General features: G+C 39.3%; 1 protein-coding gene across 1 annotated transcript in view; it reads left to right on the top strand.

The window, feature by feature from the left end:
- The window catches only part of col24a1 (collagen type XXIV alpha 1), a 116,243-nt gene that overhangs the window by 28,217 nt on the left and 73,142 nt on the right, over positions 1 to 14,884 (top strand). The window contains exons 5-10 of the mRNA XM_086047753.1: positions 1,086 to 1,139; positions 8,890 to 8,943; positions 9,395 to 9,448; positions 12,565 to 12,609; positions 13,037 to 13,090; positions 13,439 to 13,483. Of these exons, the coding sequence (XP_085903879.1) occupies positions 1,086 to 1,139; positions 8,890 to 8,943; positions 9,395 to 9,448; positions 12,565 to 12,609; positions 13,037 to 13,090; positions 13,439 to 13,483 (306 nt within the window). The remainder of the gene's footprint in view (positions 1 to 1,085; positions 1,140 to 8,889; positions 8,944 to 9,394; positions 9,449 to 12,564; positions 12,610 to 13,036; positions 13,091 to 13,438; positions 13,484 to 14,884) is intronic.

Genomic DNA, 14,884 nt, shown 5'->3' with positions numbered 1-14,884 from the left:
ATACCTGAAGTTAACGTAATGAAATGCCTTAGGTGCACCAAGAATTGATGTCAATGTAATAAATTAATGGTATTTCGAGCCGAACAAACATCCTGTAGACAAACAGTAGTTTGAAAAAAAAAAGGAGTATAATGCGTGTCAATACCATGAATCACCAAATATATATGAATATAAAAGTGAATATCTTCTACTATGCATCCCAAATGCACAGAAAATAATGCCAGACTTGAACTTCGTCTTTGATTGCAATCGTATTGACCGTCCCGCCTTCCTGTGTGGAGTTTGTATTTTCTGCCCGTGCCTGCATAGGTTTTCTCCGGCTACTCCGGTTTCCTCCCATATTCCAAATTCATCGTAGGTTAATGGGACACTCTAAAATAGTCCCTAGGTATGATTGTGAGTGTGAATGGTTATTTGTCTTTGTGTGCCCTGCGATTGGCTGGCAACCAGCTCAGGTTGTACCACGTCTGGGCACCGTGGTCCACTGGTTAGCACGTCCGTCTCACAACGTAGAGCTCGTGTGTTCGGATCAAGCCCCGGCCTTCCAGTGTGGAGTTTGCATTTTCTCAACGTTCCTGTGTGGGTTTTCTCCGGGTACTCCGGTTTCCTCCCACATTCCAAAAATAGGCATGGTAGGTTGATTGGACACTCGAAATTGCCCCAAGGTTTGATTGTGAGTGTGAATGTTTATTTGTCTCTGTGTGCCCCGCGATTGGCCGGCAACCAGTTCAGGGTGTCCCCGGCCTACTGCCCATAGACAGCTGGGATAGGCCCCAGCACTCCTGTGACCCTTGTGAGGATAAACAGATTGGATAATGGATGGATGGATATAAATCTCCCTTTCATAGCAGCACGGCGGTCATAAACGAGCATTTAAAAGGGAATCACGTAATCTGTAACAATGGGTTCATATTATTGATTAAAGGTAATAATCACCCTGCCAGGATGTTTCCAAAAACATGCCACAATCATGCCTTCATGTAACAGCTGGTATTCATTACTGTATATGAGTCATCTTCAATACAGGCTGTTATCAGTGACTAAACATAACACTGCGTTCCATGTTCTCGCTCTGACTGTTTCAGGGTCCCGATGGTCCACCTGGAAAGCCTGGACAAGCAGGACCACCTGGACCCAAGGTAAGCGGCCATCTCTGATTGTGGTCAAATGGTTTTCTGACAGTACGAGACAGGTTTCTGCATAGTATCTGGGGGGGAGTGAGACAGATGGGTTTCCTCTCAGACAGAAGCCCCTAGCCAGAAATGGTTCATGTCATATTCAGCACCAACACTTCAGTCCACCCACATCATCATTTTTTGCAGTAAAAGTGTAATGAAGATTAGCAATTTTTATTTTATTCCTCTTGCAAATGGCTGCTTTTTACACACACAAATGAAAGAATAAACTGATTTTGTCGTGAAAGTAAGGGTTGAGGAAGTTCATTATTTGGCAGACTGGCCTGCCAATCACTTTTTAGGGAAGGAGCAGTGTCATTAACTGACAAATGACAGGACATTGTCACAGCCTGAGGACGTGCGTTTGACCCCTTGTTTGTAAAAATGTGTCTGTTGTGAAACTGAGAGCCTTGATCTTTTGTCGGATGAGCAGATTGCTTGACCCGGTTGTTAAATGCTCTACTATTCCCCAGTATAGGATGACTTCACATAAGTGCGACCAGTAATTGTAAAAATGTTCAAGTCATGATAAAATAGACTTAAGAATTAATTTTTATGCTTTGCTTTTCATTAATAAGAAAAATGTTGACACTAGAGATAGACCGATACAAATACTGATTATTAGTAGTCAAGGAGGCCGATGACCAATATTTGGAGCCGATATTCATTTGCAGTAAAAATGAAAATGTCATGTCATGTCATCTTCCAAACCGCTTATCCTATATAGGGTCGCGGGGAGTTGCTGGAGCCTATCCCAGCCGTCAATGGGCGAAGGCAGACTACACCCCGAACTGGTCGCCAGCCAGTAGCAGGGCACACATAGACACTGTCACTGAGCGGGAATCGATCCCACGCTGCCCGCACACAACTCAGGCGTGTGTACCACTACACTATCAGCGGACTAAAAATGAAAATATTGGCATAAAAAAATAAAACAAATTATAACTCTAACTTTGTTGAAATGCCTTTACGCATGTTTGTTGAAATTTTTTTCAGATTTGCACAATATTGATGTTTTTTTATTATTATACATTTTTTACAATATGCATCTTTGTTGTAAAATTCTAACAAAGTTCAGGGAGCTCCCAGGGTCATCAGCATGTCTTCAAAAGTTACATCAAAACTTAAACATCATCATCATCATCTTCCAAACCGCTTATCCTGTACAGGGTCGCGGGGAGGTGCTGCAGCCTATCCCAGCTGACAATGGGCGAAAGGCAGACTACACCCCAAACTGGTCGCCAGCCAGTCGCAGGGCAAAACTTAAACAATTGCTCCCTATAGTTTTCGACAGTAAATAAAGTTCTCCGAAATTTCAAAATGACAGAAATGTTAAAATTTCACTTATCTTTGTTTTGTTTTCAAACAAAAGCAAAAGGTGCAGAGTGTTCCCAGGGTTAATAGAATCTCTAATAAAGTTAACTGAAAATGTAAACAAATAGTTCCTTGAAGTTAACACTATTTTAAGTTGATTTATTATCGGCCATCAGATTTGATAAAAAAGGCCGATACGATTCATCAAAATGCAGAATATCTGCGCTGATAATCGGCCCAGCCAATAATCGGTCTATCCTTAGTTGACACCTAAGTATTGTCACGCTCGGGTGACAGGAAGTGGTATAGTGGAACCAAAGAGCAGCAGCGTGACAAGGTAGGAAGATTCAGGTGAGTTTATTGTGCTGTGACAGAGACCAGGGTAGCAAGGCAGGACTTGACCGGGGTAGCGTGGCAGGACTTGACCGGAGCAGCGGAGATCGGCGTGACCATGAGCGGGGAAGCTTGACATGAACGAGACAAAACATAGTCGTACCAACGGAGACTTCACCCCACTAAGGCACAGACAGACTAGGACAGCATAGACACAGACAATGACCCGACAAGAACTGAACAAAAACAAGGAACTTAAATACAATCACACTGATGAGACAACGAGAAACACCTGGACAAGACACAATAGGTAGGAGGGAGCTTATTGGCTAACACTAGGGAGTGGAATGCACACGGGTGGACACAATAATTACTGATGAGACAGACACAGAAAAACTGAGAAAACAAAACCAAAAAAAAAAAACAACAAATCAACACAGACCAAACATGACAAGTGTGTTTTGACACAAATCATGCAGTAGAAGCCAGAATAACAATCTTTATTTAAGACCTCCTATGAATGCAAAATGGCAGGAATGTGAGTTCTGTCAAAGCACTTCTGACTCATGGCGCAACTGTAAGTTAACCCAGTAATTCTACACATCAATAAATCTAACTACATACATAACAAAGGCTATGTTCACACTCCAGCTCAATTCTGATTTTTTTCCCATATGCAACTCTTATCGGATTTCTTCATGCAGTGTGAACAGTACAATTCAGATTTTTTTCAAGTCCAACCTGGTCATCTTTCGTATGTGGATACAAATCGGATATGTATCTGATGCGTTTAACCGCTCATCCATACACATCTGACCTACTCGTCGGGCACGGGCGGGAACGATTGCTTGAGAGAAAACGCAAAGTTGTTTTAAGTAACAGTGTTGTTATATTTAACTTTATTTTAATCCCACTTTAAACATGAAGCATAATGTTGATTTATGTGGTTATAGTACTGTATTTTTCGGGCTATAAGCCGCACGCACCTTTATATAAGCCGCACCCACTATATTTTTAGAATAGTTTGGAAAAAACTTAAATAAGCAACACCTTTATATAAGCCGCACCTATCTATGTTGAAAACTTTTATAATTAATGCATTTACAGAACGATTATGAACTGTAAATGTACATGTATGTACCTGAGCAGATTCTTTCCTAACAGTGCCTTTTACCACTGCAGCAACGTTGCTGATTAAAACAGAAGAGAACCAAGAGAAAATAAACAGTACTTATCTTCATTTCACTGCCGACTGCCGCTCCAGTTTGTCAGCTAATGTCCACCAGACTCCACCATCTATTGTTCTACTACATTTCTACATATGCACCTGTCTTGTTTTATGTTAATAAAGTCAGCCAATCTAACACACGACGTGCTAAATCAACAATAGCAGTTCACATCGAAACAACAGAACAGACGTAACATCAGCCAAACGCATTCATGTGCACTTCACAGACCTCTAGGAAAACATAGAATCAAAGCATTACAGCACCTAATGCAATAACCTAGTTTATGGCGCCCTTGCCTGTTGAACTCTTCCACCTGCAGTCACATCCAGTTAATAGGAAATATATTGCATTGAATTGTACTGTCATTCCGTTTAGAGCGTCCTGAGCGGTGAAAGAAAAATCCACAGCACGGGACTATAAGCCGCATGGCTCAAAATGTTGGAAAAGAATTGCGGTTTATAGTCCGGAAAATACGGTAGTAATTCACCCACGCAGATGGTTCATTATAACGTGCTTGCAATGACAATGACTTTAGTAAATGTAGTGTTTAGTAGATATAGCGTTCACATTAGAAGTCACATATGTTTTTGTAATGTGAATAGTACATAAAAAGGTCGGATTTAACAAAAAATCCAAATTGGGCATCAAGCCCTGCAGTGTGAACATAGCCATTATCCACGGTGTACAAATTCTGCATGTACACAGACGGAGGGTCTTGAGCAGCCGCCATTTCCTATTCCCATGATGCACTGCAATTTGCATTTGGAAGCATCTTCATACGAATGTGTTTTTTGAAACAAAAATAAGTTCTTCATTACGGCATATCGAAAGCCAGCCCAATTGGTGTGCCTAATATTGTGGCTGGACATTATCAGTTGCCATAGTAGTAAATCCATCCATTTGTCATGGGGTGGGGTGTTACGCTCGTCGAGTTTGCCACTGCTAATCCAGATGCACATTAAGAAAACTTGTGATGTGAGTGGGCAAGCCAGGGCTTGATTGCTGCCAATTATCGTTTTTTTCTGTATGGGGTTTGGTTACAAAGCTAGAAGCTTCTTGTAGCCTGGTCAGGAAATTTTGATAAACATTACGTTGATCAAAGTATTGACTAAATGACACTGATTTTGCCATATGACACAATTCCCACCCCATTTAAAAGAGATTCTTTCTGATACACAGTGTCTGTAAATGAATAAAAGCAGGCATGATAATGAGCTGCATGGTTGGCGCTGGGTCATGAAACCTCTGAGACAATGTGGCTAAACAGAATAAAAATCTCCTACACACACTAAAGTGTAGTTAGCCATGACATCACATTTATGTTTTGCCGCCTTCTTCTTACGTGGGTTAAGGTTAGGGTAAGCGCATACATGCACATGGCAGAGACATTGTCAGCCAAATCACACAAAATGCAATAAAACTTCAGATGTTTTTTTTTCTGGGTTGTAGGCAGACCTTGATGGTTACTTGCACGTTGTACTGGTAGAAATGGGCCAAGTTATCATCAGTGAGGAAGATCTTTAATGTTTAAGAAGTTTTTGTTTTTAAACATTTTTTCAACACATTTAAATGTAATCATTACTTTCCTACATTTGTATTTTGTTGTCTTCAAGCGCAGTGTTAATGTTTCAACTATGCATAATGTTGCTGTGGCTTACAATAATAAATAAAGGTATATTTTAGGTATATTTTTATGAACAGTTAGGCTTACTATGTTACTGTATTTGGATAATGGTCAATATCGTGGTACTTGTAAAACAACATATTTTTAGCTGGTTCTGGCTGTAAAAACTTTGAGAACCACAGCCTTAGTTGAACGAGTTATATATATTTTTTACATTTATTTTTCTATTCTTACAGACATACTGTGTGAATGTGCAATATAATATCTGTATACAGTTACATACATATAAACTCTCCTTTTTGCCACATGCAATTTTATTATATAATGTATAGTTTATAACAGGTGTGCCCACACTTTTTCGGCCTGAGAGCTACTCAGGCACATGGCCGAGTCAAAATTATCTACCACCTACTAAAAATGCAAAACACATTATTTCAAAATATATTGAGAATATATTGAAAATATTCATATGTACCATATGCTGGTGTATGTTGCATGACTGCATCAACGTACATAGCAACAACAAAAAATGTTTTGTAATTACCTTACTCTGATGACTTGCACTGAATGGAATCAGCCAGGGACGCATAGTCCGGACAGTACCTGCTGATAGCCAGCCTCAAGCAGATTTGCAGCAACAACAATCCGCCCATTCGCTCCATTCGGCGAGTATAAAACAAGGCAACTTTTTTGCACACTATGCTAATGCTACCAATAGTGCTGTCTTGGTAAAGTTCAAGAACTGTTAAAAAAAAAAAAAAAAAAAAGCCGCCGAGGGAACAGGACGCTGTGTAGCTGTGTGTGGCGTAGTATGCCCGATGCTGATTGGCTGCCGCGGCAAACAAAGTTGACTTGTTTTATACGCGCCGAATGGAGCGAATGGGCGGATTTTCGGGGCTTCGCTCCGCGTCCCACTGCTCCAAACACATCATTCGCGCCGCCCCGCTCGCAACCGCGCCCACCCGCGCGAACAACATTGATTCCAATTCAAAGGCGCCGCCAGAAACGCTCCCAAAGCAGTTGGTGTGAATGTAGCTTGAGCGTAGCAATACAGTAGTGAGGACGGATGACAGGCTGGCGATCTACCCACAATGCCTTTGCGATCGACCGGTCGATCGCGATCGACGTTATGGGCACCCCTGGTTTATAATAATACTGACATTATGCCATGATTACTGCAGTATTACAGACTGCAGTATGCCATACAGCATCTACTACCACAAAGACGTCAATCAGTGTGTATTGTGCGCTGACTTCCGCTTTAATGTTTTATTTCTCTTTCTGTAATGCTTTTGATGCTTTATGTAAAGCACTCTTGAGTTTTCTTGTGCATGAAATGTGCTATTCAAATAAACTTGCCTTGCCTGCCTTGCCTTATACTGGTCATTGTGATTGATAATGGGGCACTGAATGCCAGTTGATCCCATGCCAACGTCTTGAAAGTTAGCAATGTCAGTGCTAGAAAAGGCCTGCTTTGAGCTTTTTTTTGTCTGACATATGTGACCTTGCTATGAAATTTCTACTCAAAATTCTTGTTAGCCACCATATTTTTCACACACGACTGTACACCTATCTGCATTTGCACACAAATACAACTGTTAAAAGTTACAACTTTTAATCGAATGCCCCAGTGTTTTTCTGTGATTCATTCTCCGACCTAAACCCCCCTGTCCGTGGGCGGAATGAGGGATTGTGACTCTCCGCCCAAAAGCAGGAAAATATATCCAGTTGACGTGTGGAAGAGGTCCCTGAAGTTTAACACTGCTCAAATGTTTTAAGCACAATCTGAAATGTTTTGATGTCGTGCTTGCAGGACTGAAAAGAGTATTTTTTTCAAACTGCTTCATAGACTGTTCAAACCATATTGAACTCTGTTCACACTTGTATAGCAGTATGTCTCAAATGCTTTCAGTGAAAGACTTGAGACTATCATGCTTGAGGGTATTCAGGCAAACGTAATCTGAGGAATAGTTTACACAAATCTGAGCAAGATGAAAGTCTCTGACATTCGTCAGATCCAGCTGTGTAAAGGAAATATATTAATCTTAATTCATCATATATTTTTTTTAACATTCAGTGCATGAGTTGGCACAAGTTTTGATCACAGAGCAGTTTGTAATAATGCAGTAATAATTATAGCCCAATTATATATAAAACACTATGGGCCCTATTTTGGTAGGCTGGCGCCCATACGCTCGGCGTAAAAATGGGTGTAACATTTATTTTGATTTAAATTTTATTTATAATCTTATTTTAATTTTCGTGCCAGCATAAGTCTAGTCTGGCGTGTTTGGGGCCGTGTTGTGCCTGTCTGGCCGTACCGGCGCACAAAGCAACCTCGCCCCCGACGCACCTGATAATTTGGTGACAGAACATAGTCTGCGCTTGGCGTAAAAACGGGCGCATCGTCATTTTCATGCCGGGGCAAAGGACTCATTCAGCGTGTTTGTGAATTTGGTAGACACGCTATGCCTCACTGGTCGTTTGTGCCTCACCCCACAATGCATCTGCAAATTTGGATACAAAAAGTAGACTAGATTTTAGAGTCGCTAAAACCACGTCTAACTTGAGGCACAGGTGGTCTAACGTGACTTTGGTGTATTCAATCGAGACGCAGGCAGACAGATTCGGCGCTCCGCGGACCTGTGTGGTGGACCTCGTGGTATTTCATTCATAAATATGACACCAGTGTGGGACAATTTATTTGAATAATTGTAGAAATCAATTCACTGCACGTATTATAACCATTATCGTCTTAAAAACAGAAAGAAAGAAAGAAAGAAAACGCCACGCATGCGCACAGTTAGACTGTGCTTGACTTGAGCCTGGAACAAGAAGTTTGCGAGAGAAAATAAACAAGGCCACAACATTAGGGAACACATGCACCATCTGACATTCAACAAAACTTTCAAAATGTCACCTAATTCAGATACCTCAATTTTGATTTACTGCACTATTTCGGAGATTCGAATATTGAAAACGAAATATACTGATACATTAATACCTTTGTGCGTGTGTCAAACTGATGTCTTCAATGCCCATTTGGGCAAAATGGATATGATGATCAACTACGGTAATAAAAGAATAGCAGGAGGATTTTGTTTGAGATGTCTGTCATTTACAAGAAGAGATTAGCTTCCTGTCAGTGGCTGATGAATCTGAAACAGATTTAGGTTATTGACCATGTCCTTAACCTGTGACCTTGTCAACGTAGGGTGCAAAAGGAGACCCAGGGCTTTCTCCAGGTCAAGCTTTGCCAGGTGAAAAGGTAAGGAATCTGCCACCGATGTCTGTGTCTAGACTCTTCTTCTTTTGCTCTTTCCCTCATGCTCTCCCTTTGTCATATGTCATACTTGTCTCGTTTTCTTCCAAATGCAATAACTATTTTCCAGTGCAACACAGCTACAACGTCTTCATTTAATTAAGCACCCACAGTAACTTTCCAGTGCTTCCAATAGATTGATATCTTTATAGCCACAATTTCATTCTTACTCCCACGTCCAAACATTTCTTTTTTTGTTTGTTTTGTTTTTGTTTAAAAGTCAGTAGTCATAGGATAGCTATGAAAAATGTCAGTCGCATGTTGAAGTGGGTTTTTCTAACATATTCATCAATGCACTTTTGCTGTATTCTGCATATTCACTCCCATATGCAATGCTTGTATGTTGTAATATTTTTTAAAGTGACGTCTTATTTTTCTCCTTTATCTGTTCCAAAAGGGTGACAAAGGTCCACCGGGTCTGGTTGGTTCTGATGGATTTCCAGGTTTGCAGGTAAGATTTAGTCTGTTCTTAAATGAAATAAATTAATTAGAGCAAATATTGATTCAATAAATGTTATGAAATTTTATGGCATCTACTCCTGAATGAAATTTAGGAAATTAACCTTTGCTTATTTAAGTTTTCTGATTTTGCATGTGATGCCGTACCGAAGAGCTCAATATTACTGGTGTTTTCTTCAGTCAAAGCCTTTGAGTTAAATACTGTTGTCTCTGTAAAACCTGATGTGCGTTGAGATGAAGGTTAAAGGTCATCTGAACGAGGAAAGGAACTCTGCTCGCGGTGAAAGAGTCAATTGCAAGCACAATCTACCATAGCATCTTATGCTTGCGGGACAGCCAATGCAGTTGCAATTTAAGACCAAGTTCTAATTTGGCATTTTTTTCTGTGCATTTACGATGCATAGTAGAAGATATTCACTTTTAGATTCAAATTTGGTGATTCATGGTATTGATGCGCATAATACTGTATGTATGTCGAAACTGAGATATATTGAACTCGACTTTTGATATCTGATGTCTGGAGTATGGACTAGGAATAGTCTGATATTAGATTTTGATTCTGTATGATACATTGAACACTATCTATTTTATTTTTCAACAAAATATAGACTATGCATCCATTATTCGAACTGCTAATCCTCACAAGGGTCACAGACGTGCTGGAGCCTATCCCAGCTGTCTTCGGGCGGCAGGCGGGGTAAACTGAATTGTTTGCCACCCAATCGCAGAAATATAGAATAATTGGTACTAGGGCTGTTCGATTTTGCCTAACAAGAAAATCCCGAATATTTTCTCTCGAACCCGATTTTACGATTACGATTTCTTTGTAAAATAAAAAATAATAAAAAATGAAGTATTTTGAATGTGTTTTATTTAATCTTAATTTTTCTTTCTTTGAACTCAAAATGCCAGTCAATTTAACTTAATACACACAGAACAATCCATTGGGATTAACAGCATTCTACTTACACAATAGATTTCAGATCTGTTCTTAATTAAACCAATAATGAAAGAAGAAAGTGCATATACCATCTGAAATGAAATCAACATGAGAGATTAAGGTAGACAGTCAATTCTGTAAACCAAACAGTCTGTCAGCAAGTCATTTTGCCAACCAGCTAGTGACTAGCCTTTCACCGTTCTCCCTGGTTTTACTTAAACATAAATCAATGATTAGTTTAAAACTATCACTCAATAATACAGTGCACTGTCAAGCTTAAGTACAGATGCATAGTCATGACCAGAGGTCCGTTGTAGATTAGAAAAAAAGTGACGCCTTTCAGATGTTGAGTTACTTGCTCACGGGTTGTATTGTACATGCGGGGCACACACTACACTACAGATCTATATTTGCACGATTTATTAACTAACCGCTCACTTACCTGGGCAAATAGCAGAATCGCCGGCATGGAGCAAGAATACTTATTACAATACCATCCACTGTTCTTAATAAATGTAAAATCTCACCATGTCTCAACCCAAGCATGAAATAGAATTTAATCAAATCGTTTAAATGAGCCGCGTTATCCATTCTGTGTTTGTTTCAATGACAATTTTCACGTTTCTACATGATAATTGTCACATTTTTACATGATAATTTTCATGTTTTTACATGATAAGTATCATGTTTCTACATGATAAGTTTCACGTTTTTACATGATAATTTTCACGTTTTTACATGATAATTTTCACATTTTTATATAATAAGGTTTGTGGGTTTTTTCCTGGTGTGGTGCGCTTCCGTACATACATTCCGTACATACAGGCATGCATTTTTTAACTGATTCGTCAAAAAACATAAGTATTTTGGCGGCTAACCGCATTGCTAAGGCTAAAAAGTCATTCAATATTGGTGAAATAAAAAAACCTGTGTATTCTAATTTATTATTGTTCACACACACACACACACCGCTCTGTCCCGGCGGTGGGCGTGCCCAAACGAGGATAGGTTGCACTAGCATTGCAATTTTTTGAAAGACAGATTATGTGTACAATAGGAAATATAATCATAAATTTTGAATGTCGGACGGACCACACGCTAACAATTTCGTCCTGTCTCGTCTCGTCACCGAAAATTAAGGTACGTCACAGCATGTTTTCGTCATCAAAGAGCCACGTTTAGCTCATCATTGTCTCGATATTGTCATGAAAAAAAGCAGCGTTAACAAAATATTTACGTCATCGTTGACGAAAACAACACTGAGCCGCACCTTTGTATAAGCCCCACCCACTCTATTTTTTCAAAAATAATGAAAAAAACATATATAATCTGCACCTTTATATAAGATGCACCTATCTACGTTGAAAAATTAGATATTTACTGCATTTACAGAAGGATTTTGAACTGTAAATGTACATGTATGTACCTGAACATATTCCTTCCAAACAGTGCCTTTTAACACGGCAGCAACTTTGCTGATTAAAACGGAACAAAACCAAAAGAAAATAAACAGTATTTATCTTAATTTCACTGCCCGTTGCCACTCCAGTTTGTCAGGTAACGTCTGCCTTTTATTGCTGTACTTCCGTATACCACCTAATTCATAGCCTAGTGCATAACACCCTCGCCTGTCGAACGCCTCAACCTGCAGTCACATCCTGCTAATGGCAATTGTGTTGTATTGTATTGTAATTCTGGTTAGACCACCCCTAGCGGTCGAAGAAAAATCCACAGAATAGCCGCACCCCCATATACTGTAAGCCGCATGGTTCAAAACCTAGGAAAAAAGGAGTGGCTTATAGTAAGGAAAATACGGTATTCATGTATGTATTTTTTCACTCTTTATTCTTTAGAAGGTGTTGAATAGAAATATAATACATTTTAATATAGTTTATGAAGTCTTCATTTATTTGAAACTTAAGTACAATTAAAAAAATATATAATAAATACACTAAAAAAATTAAATGTCCTATTTTTCATAATGTGAAAATTGTATTCTCTGGTGTTGTTTTAAGTTTGGGCACAGAAAGCTTAACTTACACCTATATTTTACTTGTTAAGCATTCCACTTAATGCAGCTGATGTATTTTCCGGTTGATCGCATATCCCTCTATTAATGTTATGGAAAATATATACTCAAAATGCATTTGCCTTATTTCATTCCCAAGGGTCCGAAAGGTTATCCTGGACCACCTGGGCTGCCTGGAGAGCAAGTAAGTATTAATTGTTCTGGTATTATGAAACTATATATGAAGCTAGTTCCAAAATCATCAAGTCAGACAAAATGCCAACTTAAAATTACTAAGCAGTGTTTGAATCATTTATTGATGATTATGCAGATTTAATTAAGACTATTTAGTGTTCAGCCATGGTTAAACTTGGTTGAGTAAAAACAGAAGGAGTAAATAAAAAAAGTCTTTAATAGCAGCAGATGCTGGTTGAAAAGGCTGTAGAAAGGAAAACCTAGCGGATGTGGTTGTCTTGGTGGAGCCTGTTTGGAATGAGCAGTGCTTGTTATATTCCATCTTTGGCAACACTGGTTTGACTTGATGTTTCTCCTCTTTCACTTTATCCGTTCATCTAATCTACCTATTCACTGTTCATTCATTACCTCCCTCGCTCTGCGTTTGTCTGCTGCAGGGCATACCAGGACCTCCTGGGGAAGCCGGGTCTGCAGGTTACCCTGGCAGGCAGGTGCAGTGAAATATACAAAAAATATGGTTCTTGTTCGTCCATTGTCTTTGTTTCTTTCTTGCTTTACTTAGAGAGCCCAACAAAAAAGATGGCTGCTCATTTAGCTACATATTAGCTTTGGAAGAAAAGTGTCTAAGGACTGTAAAACAGTCAAGAATATCATTTAAATTACACCGTGGACAGAGGTTTATGGATTTGCATGTAAACCAGATTTTGTTTTTTATTCTTTGTCAGTCATGACAAGTTTTTCTGTAGAATTGTTGTGCGGATCGGACTGTAAAGTGTTTAGATTTGACTCACAATTTGTTGTTTGAGTGTTTCCGACATACATTCTTTCCGTTGTTGCAGGGCGCTGCTGGCCCAGAAGGTAACCCGGGGCCTCAGGGGGTTCGTGTAAGTATTACTAGCTCCTCATATTTTGTCTTCAGAAACACTTAATTCTTCATTTCCTGAAAGGATTAGCACAGTGTCGGACCGTCAGTCTTGTTCCAGAGAACTGATTTAGTTTTTGAAACATTGGAGGCTGCAGTCTGCTTGTTCAGGCTCGAGGACATCTTGAAAGATTCCTTAAAGTGGAAGTCAACCCAAACATATTTTTTTTCCAGAATTTGTTCCACGCAGGCCCACTAGCTGAAATACGGCATCTAATTAATATTGCGGTTGTGGAATATAATTTAAGCAGCAAAATGCACCCACTTTTAGCCATCTCAGGGGGCGACCATTTAGTCACTTCTGTCGACCAAAGATGACGTCGAAGTTGCTCAGGACTCAGATAATGACCAATCACGGATCACCTGTTTTCTGAAGCTGCGCCATGATTGGTCGTCGACAGAAGTGACAAAATGGCCGCCCCCTGAGCTAGCTAAAAATGGGTGAATTTATCATATTCCACAAACGCAATATTAATCAGAATGCCGTGTTTGCCATATTCTGGAAAAAATATGTTTGGGTTGACTTTCCTTTTAACATGTAACAAAAGCAATGCCTCCAGATTAGTAACAAAAGAAGAGGTGGGAATGCTAAAGGGGTAAATTTATTGGGACTTTATGTTTGCCACCTATGTGAACCACGACCCTACCAACAGCTCTATAGGTATTGCAATATTTACTGGAAGCTGTGAGACAAGAATAAAGCATGCCTGATACTATAACGCGGAAACACCATCCACGTAAAAATAAGAAAAATGAAAAAAAAATATATATTTAAGTATTTTTCACAGGACAGCGACGTTACGACGTCTGCTGCCTGCTTTTGTACTACAAAATTACTCAAATGAATAGCGTCCAACTTATTTGAAACTGAAACAAAGTCCAGATAGGTCATTTATAGAACTGGAGCAGTATCAATTGGCCTAAAGTGAAATTCTTTACCTTTCTAGGGTGTGTCTGTGAAACAGTTGGTCAACCAGAAAAATACCAATACTGTACTCTTTAAAGAGGCACCCTCGAGTAACAAACACAATCACATAGGTGAACTTACAGAAAACAATAAATAGACAAAAAAAAATTCCCCCAGAATGTATGTGTACAGGTTACAGCATACATATGTATCCTAACTTTTTTTTCTGTAGTGCAGAAGTGCAAATTTTGTATGACAAATACCGTGAAGTCAGTATAGTTCATCCCTTGACCTTTACCTTCTTATAGATTGAATGCGTGGTTGGCAGGACTTGTAAGCAATGGTTAAATCTGGACACTGCTAATACAAATTACGAAATCATAGAAAGAGCAATAGATTGATCAGTAGATTAATAGTTACTGTATTCATACTGTGAGGGAAACGAAATATCTTTTA

Source organism: Filicampus tigris, chromosome 12, assembly GCF_054856515.1.
Source record: "Filicampus tigris isolate MCC_2025a chromosome 12, RoL_Ftig_1.0, whole genome shotgun sequence".
NCBI lineage: Eukaryota > Metazoa > Chordata > Actinopteri > Syngnathiformes > Syngnathidae > Filicampus > Filicampus tigris.
The sequence above is the reverse complement of the archived record's forward strand: the minus strand, read 5'-3'. Positions and strand labels throughout refer to the sequence as shown.